Source organism: Melanerpes formicivorus, unplaced genomic scaffold (genome assembly GCF_026170545.1).
Source record: "Melanerpes formicivorus ecotype bairdi unplaced genomic scaffold, bMelFor1.0.p_v2 SCAF_7, whole genome shotgun sequence".
In the NCBI taxonomy this organism is placed as follows: domain Eukaryota; kingdom Metazoa; phylum Chordata; class Aves; order Piciformes; family Picidae; genus Melanerpes; species Melanerpes formicivorus.
In genome coordinates this window covers 25,969,645-25,985,241 of record NW_027142359.1, presented here as the reverse complement: position 1 = coordinate 25,985,241, position 15,597 = coordinate 25,969,645, and the positions used below count along the sequence as shown (strand labels likewise).

The 15,597-nt window shown below is 55.5% G+C and overlaps 2 protein-coding genes across 2 annotated transcripts; both read right to left on the bottom strand.

Moving 5' to 3' along the window:
* Positions 1–2,522: 2,522 nt before the first annotated feature.
* On the bottom strand, positions 2,523–8,026 carry CDC20 (cell division cycle 20). Its single transcript, XM_068141530.1, has 11 exons — positions 7,929–8,026; positions 7,155–7,357; positions 6,477–6,622; positions 5,730–5,826; positions 5,081–5,209; positions 4,540–4,736; positions 4,095–4,189; positions 3,592–3,823; positions 3,362–3,487; positions 3,086–3,203; positions 2,523–2,787 (listed from the first exon to the last, which is right to left on the bottom strand). Exons 1-11 carry the CDS (start codon positions 8,000–8,002, stop codon positions 2,609–2,611), a joined length of 1,596 nt encoding a protein of 531 aa, XP_067997631.1. The 5' UTR covers positions 8,003–8,026; the 3' UTR covers positions 2,523–2,608.
* Positions 8,027–8,068: 42 nt separating this feature from the next.
* Positions 8,069–14,038, bottom strand: MPL (MPL proto-oncogene, thrombopoietin receptor). The gene is made up of 12 exons (XM_068141532.1): positions 13,727–14,038; positions 11,552–11,684; positions 11,035–11,207; positions 10,546–10,811; positions 10,314–10,470; positions 10,026–10,155; positions 9,555–9,727; positions 9,325–9,467; positions 9,038–9,197; positions 8,779–8,869; positions 8,566–8,653; positions 8,069–8,467 (listed from the first exon to the last, which is right to left on the bottom strand). The coding sequence occupies exons 1-12, from the start codon at positions 13,827–13,829 to the stop codon at positions 8,282–8,284; spliced, it is 1,803 nt and encodes a 600-aa protein (XP_067997633.1). The 5' UTR covers positions 13,830–14,038; the 3' UTR covers positions 8,069–8,281.
* Positions 14,039–15,597: the final 1,559 nt, after the last annotated feature.

The following is a 15,597-nucleotide window of genomic DNA, read 5'->3' as shown; positions in this document are numbered from 1 at the left end:
GGTATAAGGGGAAGCTCTGCTGCCCTTATCTGAGCTGCTGTGTGCCTGAAGACCATTGTCTGTAACAAAAAAGGTCTTTTCAAGTGACCTGGTCTGATTAATTTGCCTAAGTGGATGTGGGCATTGCCTTATTTTAAAGAGCTCACTGGCCTTGTGTGTATGAAGCCTTAAAATGGCTGCTGCACTGTGCAGTGTTCTCCTAGTTGCCACTTCTCTGGGGCAAGGAGTAACAGGAGAGCTTTTTCTGGCCCCTGCTGAAGGGGTATGTAACTGTTCAGTGCTTGGATGTCACCACTTCAGGAACTGAGGTGAAGTCCAGCTGAGATGAAGTTTTCCTGTCTAGCCTCCTCCTTCCCCACCCCAGCTGGCTCTTAGTGAAAAACAGGACTGTCTCTGCTTTTGCTCAAAATAGTAACAATACTTTAAACTACTTACACTTGCCATTTTAAAAGAGGCTGTGTGCTTTGCTCTCCCTTCCTCCAATTGTTCTTCTTCACTGTGGTGTTTCCAGGGGCTGGCCATGGCACTTGGCAATTTATTTGCTGTCAGGGTCAGTCTGTGGTGCTGCTCTGAATTCACACCTTATATGGCAGCATTTCCTGGGCCTTCTGGATAGGTGCCTAGCTCCTTTCTCTGTTCCTCATTGCTCCAGGGCTTTAGGGCCAAAGGAAGACATTGTACTACCCTCACCTTCCAGCAATGCTCAGAGAACTTTCAGTGTGTGTAATGCACAGCTTCTGGGGTGGTTGTGTGCTAAGGAGAGAGGCAAGACAAGCTCTGCTTTTACACAAGAGTGAATACACCACCTTTCAGGCATGTGAATCCAGCCTTCTGGGGGCAGGAGCCACTGGCAGTCTTAATCTGATGGGAACCCTTAGGACAGTCTGTGCTAAGTCCTACCGTCAACCTGAAGGGGTAGGGGGCAGGGATCCCACAGCAGCACAGCTCTGGGCAAGAGTCTAAGTGTGTGGGTTCCTATTGCTGGTCCCTGTTAGATCCAGCTGCCATCCTAGGTTTTGGTCTTGAAGAGCAAAAGTCATGCCTCCTTTGGACCTACCCTACTCTTTCCCAGGTAGCCAAAGAGGGATGGACCAACACCCCTACTGGGAGGGTGCTAGAAGCAGTTACTGCACACGGTTTTTTTGCAACTGTTCCCCCCCCAAAAAGCAGTGGGTGTGGGGTTGCTCTTGCTGTGTATGGAGTGCACAAGTTGGTGCCAACACTACCCACCTCTGAAGATGCCAGCTGCCTTAAAGCTCAGGAGGAAGAATAGGAGCCTAGCCACAGGTACAGGGTGGCACTGTGCTGAGAGGAAAGTGAAAACTTAATAATCCACCCTCAGATAATCACAGGCTGATAGAAGGCACAGGCCAAGGTGCTATTGAGGTGCTGTGTCCCTGGGCTGTTCTGGGTGGCTGAAGGACAGGTTCTGTGGGGCTTGTGCAGTCCCACAGCCTCAAACACCATGACTCCAGTGTGCAGGGCAGCTTAGCTGCTGTGGCTCTGCTGCCATCTCTTGTACAGGCTCAAATGTGCTTCCTGCAACTTGCATCACCCTAACTGATCCTGGACAAAATGCATCTTTCCAAGTGCTGAAGAGTCAGACAAGTCCTCACTTCAGCACCAGGGCTTCCCCTTTCAGCATGAGGGGAGGATGGGGATCACAGCAGCTGGAAGAATATAGGACTAGGGGTGGTGCATGAGCTTGATAGTGCTGTGAGAGTGTTTAGCATGACATCCAAGCTAGCAGTGGCAATGTAAACTAAACTTATTGATGTGAGGCTCCATGCTGTTGCACACTGCTTTCTCACCTTTGGGGTACCTGTTCACCCTCTGTCCTCCCTCTTTTTTCCTCAGTAGAATTTGGCTTCTGAATTCAGCCCTAAAATGCCAAAGTAGCTGTTCTGCCCTAGCCCCAGGAGAGCAGGCAAGCACTGGCTGCAGCAGAGAGTCCAGGTGTAGCAGAACAAGACCAGTGGGTGCAAGTACCGTTACAGCTCAGACTGCCAAGAACAAGTCCCCAGACTGCTTTGGCACAGCTGATCCCTCTTGGCAGGTACCTGCAAAGATACAGCAAGGCAGGACAGAGCAGAAGCTGGGGCCACACACACTGCTTTCAGTTAAGCCTTGCTCTTCCTCACCCCAGCTGACACTAAAGCAGGTAGCAGCCAGTAGGGGCCAGTTCAGAGCTGAGGCACTCCTGCAAGAACTGCTTCAGGGCTGGAGGCAGAGGAAGTGGTGGGTTTTATACTCCTCAAGGCCAGAAAGGCTCCTGGACTAGAGCTTGCCCTGTGGTAGAAGTGGTGTACTTCTAATCAGCACTTCTGCTATAGCAGGTGGTATACCTGCTTGAGCTGAGAAAGATGAGAAGTGCAGCATCTTTCAGAGCTGTGCTAGGGCTAGCTTACAGGCTGTAAGCCTAAGAAGAAGAGCTCTACCACTTGCCTACATCCACTCAGGGAAGAGAAACCTGTTTCTGGGAGCCATGGCTTTTTTTTTTTAATGGAGTCTGTAAGAAAGAGTAAAGTTAAACAAGTTTATTAACACTTAAAATACTGTACAGTGTGTAAGCCAACTTTCCCCACCACCCCAGAATAGCCCTGTGCACTCAGCGGATGCCCTGGTGAATGATGCTGCTCTTGGCACTGTTTGCCTTCTCTTTCTCCTTCTTCTTTATGGGGTCCATCTCAAAACAGCGCCAGAGACGCACTGTTTCATCAGCAGCTGCCGAGGCCACCGTTGTACCATCAGGGCTCATAGTCAGGTTCAAGACTCTGTCAGTGTGACCTGAGAAGGAGAGATGTAGTCAAGCCTGGGCTGGTTCTGCCCCAGTAGTCACATTTCTCCCACGTGCCCTGTGATCCGCACTAGCTCGCAGAGTTGTTTACACCGTGCCCTGGCAGCATGAACTCGCCCCTAAGCATGCATTTGAAGCAAGTTTCTTCTGCAGACCCCAGAAATATTCCACTCCCAGCAGCATGTCCCTAGGCATTCTGCAGCGATGCTTGAGGTTAGACCACCAAAGACTGCATCTGCCTTCAGCCTCTAGCAGCCCTTCCTTCCCCAGACAAAGGAGCCAACCTACCTCGCAACTCAGTGACCTTGGCCATTGTTGGATACTTCCATAAAACCAGCTGATTCTGTGCAAAGCCATGGCCTGAAACGAATTCCTTGTAGTTTGTTGACCACAGGATAGAACAGACCTAGGAAGAGGTAGTAATGCAGGTAAGACAAGCTGCTTGTGCTGATGCTCATCACCCAGAGATGAGCATGCTTCCCTCCCTTCCCATGCCTCTGGGCCCCAGGAGGCAGGAGCTTTCCATAGGTATCCTGCCAGAAGGTGTTTATCTTCATGTCTTACCTGGGAATGGGTGTCAACAGCACTGAGACAGGTGCCAGAACACACATTCCAGATGCGGATATGTCTGTCACTAGTTCCACCTCCAGTGGCTAGAACATTCAACTGCCAGGGACACCATGCCACAGCCTGAGAGAAAAGGGTTAATTAAGACATGCAAGAGGCAACCTGCACAGCCAAGTGCTGCATTTCTGCCTTGCACAGATATGTGCCCATAGCAGCCCTGCACTCACCTTGACGGCACCCTGATGCTGAGTGAAGGTCTGTACAGGAGCAAAGTCTCTACTGTCCCCCTGGACATGCGGCCAGACGTTCACCAGGTTGTCATTGCCACCACTGGCCAGGTAGCGGCCATCTAGAGACCACTTGAGTCCGCACACCTCCTGTGTGTGGCCAGCAAGTGTGGCCACATGATGCTCAGCCACTCTGACATCATGGTGGTGGATGTGGCCAGTCCGTGCCCCGCTGCAGAGGGAATGTTTGTAGGGTCAAGCTGATGTTACTTTTGTGCTGTTGCAAGAAACCTGCTGCCAGGTTTCAATCAGTATTACCAACATCACTGGCCTGTTGCTGGGAGCTCATCACAGCCTCAGCACAAAGAGCATGAGAAGAGAAGCCTTCTCCTTGCAGTCCCAACAGAACTCTGCCAAAACACTAACCTGCACCGCTCAGATCTGGAATCAGAATCTGCAACAGCTGGGCACTGCCCTTCACCCATATCCACCCACTGCTTTACCTGGAGAGGATGTAGCTGTTCCAGCTGAGGGACCCCACACGGGAGGAATGGCTGGTCATATTTCTGAGGCGCTTCTGCTGCTGTACGTCCCATATCTAGACAGACAGAGCAAGAAGTTCTCCAGAGGATGAAACAACCCATCCTCTTGCTTTGCCCTAGGAACCCCACTTGCAGAGGCTCTGGCTTTCAACCATCTAAGTATGGGAGCTAGAAGAATTTGTATCTCTCACCTAGTGAGTGGAAGCTAAGTTCAGCTGTCAGGAATTCCAAACCCAAGTTCTGCCTCACATGCTGCAGTTGGTCACTGGCAGTAGACATTTTCCACTCCACCCCAGCCAAAATAGGTCAGGGTGCATTGCATCTTGTGCTAGCCAAGCTTTTGCCCCAAGGCCCCACAGCTCCTGGAATTCCTAGACAACACCTCTACTTTTACTCCCACACTAACCTGGACTTCAGCATTACTTGTGCCAACAGCAAGGTAGCTTCCTTCTTTAATCCATGACACACAGGAAATGTAATCATCTGGATGCTCCATCTGCAGCAGCTGGATGATCTCCCCAGAAGCGTGATTCCACAGATAGACAGAACTGTCCAGAGCCACTGCCAGGAAGTCCTGAGAGCTCCAGTCAGTGAGATTCAGATCTGCAATTAGGAAGAGCAATGGCATTCACATTGTCCTTACCTGGAGAGCCCTGCCTTTTACCAGTGCCAATGCCAGATCTTCCACTTGCACCAGGTATGCACATGCGCAGGTAAGGGACAGCCTTCTGAGTGTCACCATGCCCAGCTAAGTGGGATCAGGCAGCCCTGGTCCAGGTCACCCAACACAGCACTTTGGACCACTGTTCCTATAAGGCTACACAGGGATGCTCCAGAAGTGGTTTGTGCTAGCCTGGGTGTGTAAGATGCTGCAACAGTTGAGTTACAATGTCCTAGGACAATGCAGAGTGACCTTGGTGCCCAACACAATACTGCAGCCTACTTACAATAGTCATTGCGGATATCTGGTGCATCCAGGATCCGGTCTGGCATTGAAGAAATGTATCTGCCATGCTTCCTGCTGGATCCAGGTGTTGTTTTCTGACTGTAGAGCACTTTCAGTTTATTCTGATAGCCTGTAAGCAGAGGAACAAGTTTGTTCACCCGAATTATTTTCGCCCAGCTGAGCATTGCTGACCCAACTACAAATCCCTTCCAGTGAAAATGAAGTCCTGCAATGCAGCCAGAGGAGCACAGTGTGCTAACATCACTGAATGAATCGCTGAACTAGAATGAGCTCTGATTCCCAGGAGCAAATTTAACTGACAAGCACCAGGTTTTCTGTATCCCATTATGTATAGTGACAAAGTGCACAGCAGAGTTTAAAGCTTTTGCAGCTCTCAGAGGAAAGTTTGCCACCTGCAGTGCAAGTGAACAACTGGCAGTTATTTCAACTTCTGTACATAAAGGTTTTGTAGCTGTTAGGCAGCCCCTCAACCTCAGGAAGCCTAAGCAGGGAGAATCCAGTGTGTACAGGAGCTCCAAGAAGCAGCCAGCTGATCTCTCTCATGCCCACACACAGGGCCTCTGTGTTGCTGTTCCCCTGCCCAGATCTCCCTAGCCAGGTCACCTCACACACAGACCCTGCTATCATACCTTCTGGAGCATTCTTTGGCTTTCCACTGAGCCGAAGGATCTTTGCCTCTTCTATATCAAAGCCATTCAGATTCACTGCCCAGGCTCTCTGTTGCTCCTATGGAAACAAAACACCCTCAGGGAGATGCATATAAAACAATGTCCATGCTGCACCTAAAACTGCAGCTGGCAGAGCACACACCTAAGGCCCCTTCTAGAAAAGCAGCACATTCAGCATCTCATTGCCAGTGGGGAAAGTTAGTCAGAAGGGAACAAATGTTTGTAATCACACTTCAGGGCACAATCTACATATTCCAGAATCACTCCCCATGCAGGCATCCTAGAATGGCTTCCACTAGGATTTTCACTCTGCACAGCCTCACAGCTCTGCCTCGGTAGCTTGCTGTATTCAAATACAGCCAAATTAGCCCAAAGTTGAATTTTGCTACCAGAAGCAGCACAGATTAGAGCAAGTGAAGCAGACGAGTAAGGCTATGTGCTATTCCCTGTGCCTAGGGAAAGAACCCAGCAGAGGAACCATGCTCAGGCTCTTGTGTGGCAGCTGTGTTATCTGCTCTATCTGTATCCTTGAGCTTCCAACTCACTCCAGGCTCCTGAGGTCCAGAGCTTGATGCAGTGATGGCTGGGGTTGTCAGCCCTGCATGCCCACTAGATAGAGCTTAGGGTTTGCTTTTCTATTAGAGGCCAGGAAGGACTCAGTGTTTAGTAGTGATCACTGTAGTAACTGTAACTTAGCCACGTGCTCACCTTTTTGGTGGGTGATTCCTCAGCAGGGTCATTCTCTTTTGTTAGGAGGAAATTGGCCATTTCCATCTTCATAGTGCTGCGGTTGGGGATGTATCGATCTTCCCCAGCCTTTGTTGGGGTGCTCTGGATTTTAGATCCAGATTTACCTGTATTCACATGCACAGATATCATCTTAAAGTTATTGAACAGGCTGCATTAGGGCTTTCAAGACACAGCAACACAGAACTGTTTCACACCATACCTACCAGTAAAGTTCCAGACAAGCAGAATGCAGAGAGCTTATGGCATCCAGGCACAACTAACCCGTATTTTTGCCTCTGTAGAACTGCACTAAGACCTGGTTAGGGAGTACTAGAGACAACTCCCCAGATCCAGTGCAGCAATTCCAGAGTTCAGAAAAATACTGTTGCAATGGGTTGTCTCAATACACAGCTGTGCCAGCAAGGCTCACCTAGGCGATTCAACCATTCACCGAGCCTTAGTGCAGAGCTCTGCCCACCTCATGCTGGGGGCTAGAAGGTGAGCCACTCCCAGGAACCAGGCAACGCAGCCCACCTCCTCCTACCTGACCAAGCTGGCTAGGGCAACCCGGCACGGAGCCCAGAGTCCCACGGCCACAGGCAAGCACTCAGACAACGTTACCCCACCCAACCGACGCCGCGGCTGGCCGACGCTCACCGGGTGTCTTGGACGGCGTCTTGCTGGAGCTGTGGGAGCGATTGGCCGGTTTCATGGGCGACAAGGGGACAGAGGGGCTGGGCCCGGGGACGCCGCTCTCTTTGGCCTTGCGCTGCCACCGCGCCGGGGACGCGTTCGGGATCGGCGTGTCCAGCTTTAGCAGCCCGTACAGGTCCGCCTCGAACATGAAATGAGCCATGGCTCTGCGGGCAAACGGCGTCAGTAGAGTCCCCATCTGGCCGCACCTCAGGGCTCTCTCCACCACGGGGCATCCCCCCTCCCCGGGGCCCTCTCCACCACAGCGCACCGCTCCACCCAGGCCGCTCTCCGGGGCCCTCTCAACCACAGGGCACTGCCTCCCACCCAGGCCGTCCCCCAGAGCCCTCTACACCATAGCACAATCGCTCTGGAGACAGTGCCTAAAAGCCCCCTTCGCCATCAGGGTCTCCCTCATGGGCCCGCTCCACCGCAGGGTGAGCCCCCCCACATCCCCGGCCCTCTCCACCACAGCACAATCGCTCTGGAGACAGTGCCTAAAAGCCCCCTTCGCCATCAGGGTCTCCCTCACGGGCCCGCTCCACCGCAGGGTGAGCCCCCCCACATCCCCGGCCCTCTCCACCACAGCACAATCGCTCTGGAGACAGTGCCTAGAAGCCCCCTTCGCCATCAGGGTCTCCCTCACGGGCCCGCTCCACCCCAGGGTGAGCCCCCGCACATCCCCGGCCGCTGCTCAGGCCTCCCCCCGGGTCCACCCCACAGCCACGACGCCCTCACCTTCTCCCAGCAGCCGAAAGCCGCACAGCCCTGCTCCGCGGCAGCATTTCAAACGCGCAGCGTGCTCCTCGCATTGGCTGCTTCAAAACCAACGGCCGCGCACGCGTCGCCACTGGCTGGGCCGCGAGGCGGGGCTACGTCCGTGGGGCGGGGCTACGTCCGTGGGGCGGGGCTACACCCGCGGGGCGGCTACGGGTGCCGCTGGTGGGTGAGTGGCGAGGGGCGCTAGAGCACGGATGCGCTAGGGTTGCGTCGGGTTCGGGGGGCCGGGGCGCCGCGAAAGAGAGCGGAATGTGGAAGCCAGGTTGTTGTACGACTCGTTTATGTTGGACGGGGCGGGGGGGAGGCGCGGCTCAGTGTGGCCCGCGCGGCTCCCAGCCGCTCATGAGCAGGTAGGAGTGGTTGGCGATGTCGGTGCTGGGCATCCGGCCGGCAGCTTGCTCCGGCAGCGTGCCCGCCTCCCGCCGCGGACCGGGCAGCACCTCCAGCAGGCAGGGCAGGACGGCTTCCTCCGACGGCTGCTTGTAGAAGGCGTTGGCCTGGACACAGACACACACATAGGGGCGCGGTGGGCGCTGCCTTTCGAGCTGGCCCCGGGGAAATCAGTCGCCGGAGAACCTTGCCTCGGCCCCCTCACCTGGCTATGCTTGCTGCTTTCATGGAGGAAGCTGCCGAGTGCGCGGTGCAAGTCTGGGACTGGGGGCCAGATTTTCTGCTTCACGTTGCTAAGTGCGGGGAAGGGAGCATCGAAGGCAAACCCCAGCTGTGGGGGTACCCTGATCCTCCTGGGCAGGGTGCCTGAGCCTGGTGCTGAACCCTCCCCCCTACCTGCCCCAGATGCAGCCCTTACCTGTAGAAGGAGGGGAAAGTGCACCGCAGCCCCAAGAGCACTGCTGTGAAGAGCAGCAGCGGCACCACTGTAGCACTGGGGATGATCCAGCCTGCATCAGAGGAAGAACTCTGTGTCTGTGGCCCCCTCCAGACCCATCACTACTGATGGCTTCACAGTCCTGTCACAGTCCTGTCCTCTTGGAGCTCTCTATCCTGTTTCTAGTACTCTCATTCTCAAGTTCTCTGTCTGCAGCCTCCACTCCTGCCTGACTCCTTACCTGTATCAGCCATGGCATCAACCACAACAGGTTTGGACCAGGCACTCCAGCTGCCCTGGTACCATGGCCCACTGGGCTGGGCCCGCACCTGGGCATGGTAGCGGGCACCTGGCCGTAGGTCCAGGACTTCTTTCCTGGCTGCCCGTGGAACCTGCAGGACCTGTGGAGTAGAGCCAAGCTGGAGGTCACAGCTGCAGTGGGTGGCTGAGGGGCAGTACTGTGGCACAGCTCCATCCTACCTCTCTGTCTGGACAGGGCTGCCTAGGGGATCCCTGTCTATATCTTACCTTCCATTCATGGCTGTTCTCCACGGCATAGCGGACCTGGTAGTCCAGCTGCTCTGCAAGTTCCTCCAGGGGCGGCAGCCACTGCAGGCTCAGCTGGCCTTGTGACACTGTTGCCTGCATGAGCTGTGGGGCATCTGTGAGCACTGTTGGGGATGGGGAATACAGTATGGGATGCCCCATTGCCAACAGCTGGGCATGTGCATGGTCAGGGAGTGCAAGCTGGGACTCACCAGCCTGGTGCAGCCAGAAGGGCTCCTTGAAATAGCTGAGTGTGGGTGATGCATGGGGCTGGGTGACATTCACTAGGATGGAGATGGCACTGCCAGCCCTGGGCTGAAAGGTGCAGGCATGGGTGCCCTGTGCTGCCACGCTTGCCTCCTCGCAAAGCTGCCATGCGTTTTCCCTGAATGAGAATCCGGGAGCCAGTCAGCTCCATCATGGTGGCCCCACTCGCCTCGCCCTCTGCCAGCTCTGCCACCTTGTCCCTACAGCCTTGCTTCTCCTGTACTTGCCTAACCCTTGACACCAGCACTGCCTCTAGTTGGAGGGGCAGTGTGGCCAGGAGTGTGAGATTGATGGTGGCAGGGCATGGCCCAGGACCACGTGGCACGAAGTGTAATGCAGGACACTGAAAAGGGCTTGCAGTCCCTGGAATGTGCTGCCCCTCTGCCTGAGCACCACATCCCCACTATGCCCCTTACCTTGTGCTGGCCTCGCTTGAAGGCTGCCGGTAGAAGAGCTGGTGGGAGTTGTGGGGCTCTGTGGGGTCCCAGCTCCACTCACAGCGCACATGCTGCAGGTCAGGGGTGCTGCAGCACAGCCTGATGTCTCCTGGGCAGGTAAGAGCCAGGGCAGAGAGGAAGTTGCTTCCCCTTGGGCCCACAAGACCTTGGTGCTGCACCTTGTCTACCCCCATCCCTCATAGCCCCAGGTGCAGGTGCCTCCCCACTGTGCCTGCCAGCACCCTGGTGGTGGGATTGGCTGCTCACCGGCAGAGCGTGGTGTCTCTGCAGCCACTGTCTGCGACCAGGGTCCCCAGACACCGTCCATGGAGGTGCCATCAGGCTTGCTGCGCACCTGGATGTGATACCTCACTCCTGGCTGCAGGTCCCGGAGGACTACCCAGGTGTTGGCCTGGACCAGTCCCTGCAGAAGAGGGGCTAGGCAGGAGTGGCTGTGGACTCCCAAGTCCCCCTAACCATCCCTGGCCTCTCTAGGTACCTGCCCAGCTCCCAGGGAGGCTGCGGCTGCCCTGGCTGTCAGTGGGTGGATGTTGATGGCTGGCTGGCTGGAGGCATCCCCAAGGTGCTGCCCACTGAGGTCCACTGAAGTGCTGCAGGGCATCTCTGGGTAGCTGGCAGGGCAGCACTGCACCTCGTAGAGGAAGAAGTTCAGGTAGTTGGTGAGTGGTGGCTGCCATGACACGAAGAGTTGCCCTGCAGCCCCAGCCCAGTGGGCTGTGATGTTTGACGGGGGGTCAATGAGACCTGTGGGCGATACGCCAGGGTGTTTGTCCTCCTGTGGCAGCCCCTGTCTGGGCACCCCTTCATCCTGCTGGGGGACACCTGACAGTCTTCCCAGGGCAGCCTCTGTACCCAGCTTGCAGGGCACAGGGTGCTGCCAGTCCCCACAGTGCAGAGAAGGGCGAGGGACTCTGGTCTGGGAACTGTCCTGCTGCCACAGGGATATTGCCTGGTGGGAGGGACTCACCCACCACATCCACACTGAGCTCCCGCCAGTACTTGGTCTGGTTGGTGGTGGCATCCAGGACACGGAGGTGGAGCTGGGTGAAGAGCCTCACATCCTGGCTGGGGAATACACAGACGTGCCGTGTCCTGCCAGCCTCGTGCCATGTGGAGACCGTGCATGCCCTGGGTGCATCTCTGAGGAATGGAGAGCAGCGTCCTGCAGCACCCTATGCCTCCTGCCTGGGGTCAGGCTGGAGGAGAGGGCACCTGTGGCATGGCACCGAGACCTCAGTGTCACCAGCTCCTTCTCTGTGGCCCCATTTACTGCAGGGCACCATCCCCATGGGTCTGACAGATGGACAAGGTCCCAGCTCTCCTGCAGGTTGTGCAGTGTCTGCTGGGTATCTTCCACGGGTTCTCCACCATCTCTACTTGCAGCTGAGAGCCACTGGGATGGCATGAAGGGCTGCAGTACCTCAATCCTGCTGCTGTCTGTGTGAGCAAGAGGGAAGCTAAGCTGTGTCCCCACCACTTCCTACCTGCTGTACCAGTAGTAGAAGTGGCACATCCTGCTCACTGCTTCTTCCTCCTCATCCCAGAAGCAGGTGAGGTCCTCGAAGGAACGGGAGAAGCAGAGGATGTCCTCAGGCACCCCTGCCAGCAGTGCAGCATCTGGGAGGAGTGGTGGCATGAAGGAGTCACTGGACACAAACCTGTTTCCATCTCACCTGCAGCCCCATGCCCACTGGCCAGCTCACCCCTGAGGCAGGTCTGTGCAAGCACCTGGGGCCATGACACATGTGCCTTCCACCAGCTTAGTGTGATGGGGAGGGGCATTCTGCTCATGCTGGCTGCTGGTTTGCACCAGGGTCCTGGCTGGTGGCAGGTCTCCCTGCCAAGCGACCCCAGCACTCCCCCTTCCTCAGCACTTGGGGTCCTTTGGGATAAACAAACATCCTGAAATAGCCCTGCGGTCAGATGGGGGCCCCGGGCTTGGCGATAGGGGGGAAGCACCCCATGCCGGAAGGTGCACGGAAGTGAGATAAGGAGGAGCAGTGCTCTGGGGAGAGGGAAAGAGCCTCAGGGCTGGTGTGGGGATGAGTTGTGATCCCAAGGACTGCTTGTGGAGCTGTGAGTTTTTCTACCCCACTCAACCAGCTGCCTTCTCTCATTGCAAGGATGGACTGGAGCACCACACCCTGCAGGATCTCCATCCCATGTGCTGGTGGCTTGGCTGGTTCGTGGGTACCTGTTCCCATCGTTGGGGAAAAGGGACAAACTGAAGATGCAGATGTGTGAGGCAGCCAGCCTCCAGCATTGCTCCAGCACTCCCTTCTCTCCCACTGCTTCTGCCCTGGCACCTGCTCCAACCCTCTTCCTCATCTTCCTGCTGGCATGTGCACTCTTCCTCAGGGGTTGCCCCAGCTGCAGGACCCCAGAAGCCCCCTGCCAGTACCTGGCCTTGCTCCATGTGCTGAGCACACCCTGCTACAACACCCTGTGCTGTCAGTTGAGCCCACCCTGGGTGAAGAATAAGGGACAGTCCTGAAACAGCTTTACCACCTCAGTTTCCCTCTGCTTTACCTGTCCCTTCTTTTGTGCTGAGGCCTCAGCCATGTTCCTCCTTTCTCAGCTCTGTGTTGCCTTCCTCCTCCAGCCTATGTCCCCTTCCCACAGCTTCCCCACCTGCTCTTCCCTTTTTGCACCACATTGCCCCCTCAGCAATCCTCATACTGGCAGCATGACCCTCCCCAGCTCCCTGCACCAGAGGATGGGGTGGGCAGGTTCCAGCAGTGCAATGGCACAGTGGGAGGCCACAATGGTCCTGTGGGCTACCAGAGCATCTCTGCTGGGTGCAGGCTGTTTCCTAGGAAGAAAAGCCACACAGCTCTGCAGCCCACATCAGCCATGCTTGGACAGTTCTGCTAAACTAGTGATGGGCTTGAGGCTCAGTGGTGGTGTAGAAGCTATGGGCAGAGAATGAGCCCATCCTCAACCTTCCTCTCACTGCCACTACAACAGGGACTCAAAATGTGCTCCTGAGCCTATCGTGGCCAGAGATCTGGGATGGGGCCAGAGAGACAAGCAGGAGATCAACAGGACTTTGTTCAGTTAATGCTTTTTATGGTGTTAGAGGAAATGTTAAAAGTGTTGAAGAGGGGCCTCAAAGAAAAGTGTGGACAGGACTGAAATGGAAGAAAACTGACTGCTAAGCAGCTCTGCCAGGCAAAGTGAGCCAGGCTAGGAAGAGCTACCAGCTGAGCTGAGGCTGCTCATGGCAAGGCTGGTATGGGAGCATTTGGATTAGCTTGGCAGTGCTGCCATGTTACCCATGGTACAGAGCTGTGCCATCAGATGCTAGCTTAAATTTTGCTCAGATCATTGTCATTATAACTTCAAGAACTTTTGATGAGCAGAGAGCCCCTTTGTTACCTTGTCAGGACTGGGAGCCTCAGGCTGCCATTCCAAAAAGGTGCCTGGGGGCTGCTAGGTCCTACCTGCAGAAAGCAGGGATGTCCCATTGTTTTGGGCACCCTGGGGTATCCCACTGATGAGAAGGGTCCTCCATCATCCACCCTCAACAGCCCCTGAACACCCTCCTGGAGTGCCCCCTCTCCAGCTCTGCAGATTTTGGTTGCTGTGGGGTGCTCACTCCCTGTGCCTGGTGTGCCTCTAGTCCATCGCTTGGGGAAAAAATGGCCCCAGAGACCTACCTTGGGATGTCACTGGCTCCTGGGCTGTTAGCAGGCTGCAGAGGCTGAGCAAGATGACAGGGAGCAGCGAGAGCAGCCAGCCCCAGTGCAGGCAGGCTGCCATCCTGCAGCCTGTGTGCCAGGGCTGTGTGTGTCGTGCTCTGCCCTTCCCCGAACCCGGTGCTGGGAGTCGCTACAGCTCCTCTGGGCAATACCTTTATCTGGGAAGTGGTGGCTGTGCAGCTCAGGAAGCCTGACTGGAGGCTCCCCCCGCCCCACTGCCAGCACTTCCCTGTGCCCAAAACCACCACGCTGTGGCCCCTCCACCGCCAGCCACAGTGCCAAGAGAGACTGCTCCTATCAGATAGGCACCACGTCCTGCTCTTGTGGCTACCAGCACGCCAGGAGGCTGGGGTAGGAAGAAAAACAACTCCAGAGAACCCAGAGAGGCCCCTTTTTGGGGCAGGGCAGGTTGTTGGGGCTGCAGGGGTGGGGAGGAATGGGACATGGGGTGGCTGCTCTGGCTCTATCCCAACCCATGCTGCCTGGCAGTGGTGTGTGCTGGATCTGCTCTGCTTGACCCAATGGCACCAATGTTATGGCTGTGCTGAGAGGAGAGCTGCAGGCACAGGGAGCATTGGCAGGACCTGCTAACAAAGATGCTAGTGGTCCTGGTGCAGGAGCAGGACCACCGTGATGGACTCTTTCAGGCATGCTCATGAGATTGGCATGAGATTGCCAATCTACAATCATCACTTGGCATGGGTGGCTGAAAGTGTGTCCCACCCTGCCACTGTGCAGCACTATGGCACAGTGAAGGGCCACTAGCACACAAAACCCCACTGTACCAAAGGCAAGTTGGCTTCTCCTTGCTCTGCAGCTGGGGACAGCACAAAGGGTACTAAGGGGAGGTGGGAACACCCAATGTCAATTTGTCACAGTCAAATGTTGTCAAACCAGTCCCACTTCCTTCTCCATCCAGCTTCTGGGCTTTGCTGTCAGGGAGGCAAAAACCACAAAGGCCTTGGTTTGAGCAGGGCTGATGATGTTGCCTCAGATGCTATTCCCAGGTGGCAGCAGAGGAGGTAACAGCACACACCAGGCTGTTTGCAAGAGCCAGTCCCTATCACCATTTTATTGGGAACTTCAGTGATGGGTTAGAGAGGCTGCTTACTAGCAGCTGCAGCTGGCACCAAAGAGCATTGGAGGCTGGAATAGAACACCAAAATTGTTCTGACAAGGTTTAAACACCCTCTGGGGAAAAAAAGACTCTTGTCCAGAAGGGCAAATGCAAATGCCTCTGCCTTTGATTAGGATACTGGGCTCCAGAGGAGCAGCCCTTGCTTCCTGCAGGCTGCAAAAGACAGCTATACAGACAGCTGGATGGCATGCCTAGGGCTTAGCAAGCTGAAGCCAACAGAAATAAAGCCCATCCACTCACTGTCAATTTATCAGCGGCAGTGCAGGATAAGAGGCCACAGCCTGGGGCAGGAGCTCCCATGGGAGGGTCAGCACAGAGCCCAGGAGGTCTTTGAGGGACCAGTGTATAAGAGAATCCCAGCAGCAGCAGTGGCAGCACGCCTTCAGGCAGGCTGGTCTAACACGATGGTCCCTTTTCAAGATGTGCAGAGTTATCTGGCAGCTCGGCACAGTGCTGGGCAGGCACTGCCTGGCCAGGGTAGGAAGGGTGCAGAGCTGCACAGCCCCACAGGGACCGTCTGGAAGAGGAGCAAGACTACCCCTGTGAAAAGCAGCCAGCTGAGGGGAAGCTGCAAGAACAGTTTTCAAGCATTCTATCAGAGGTGCAGAGGGAGGGTTTAGTCTGTTCTCCATTTTCCTTGGGGACAGGACAAAGAAATTGCAAGGGGTGAGATCTCAGTTGGATACTGAGA

Excerpts from the sequence above, each read along its gene's own strand:
- CDC20 (XM_068141530.1), bottom strand. The coding sequence starts at position 8,002 with ATGCGAGGAGCACGCTGCGCGTTTGAAATGCTGCCGCGGAGCAGGGCT. Across the intron at positions 5,827-6,476 it reads AGGAATCACCCACCAAAAAG|GAGCAACAGAGAGCCTGGGC; the intron begins GTGAGCACGTGG and ends TTGTTTCCATAG. Across the intron at positions 2,788-3,085 it reads CAAGGTCACTGAGTTGCGAG|GTCACACTGACAGAGTCTTG; the intron begins GTAGGTTGGCTC and ends TCTCCTTCTCAG.
- MPL (XM_068141532.1), bottom strand. The coding sequence starts at position 13,829 with ATGGCAGCCTGCCTGCACTGGGGCTGGCTGCTCTCGCTGCTCCCTGTC. Across the intron at positions 10,812-11,034 it reads GCTCAGTGTGGATGTGGTGG|GTCTCATTGACCCCCCGTCA; the intron begins GTGAGTCCCTCC and ends TATCGCCCACAG. Across the intron at positions 8,468-8,565 it reads AAAGCAGCAAGCATAGCCAG|GCCAACGCCTTCTACAAGCA; the intron begins GTGAGGGGGCCG and ends GTCTGTGTCCAG.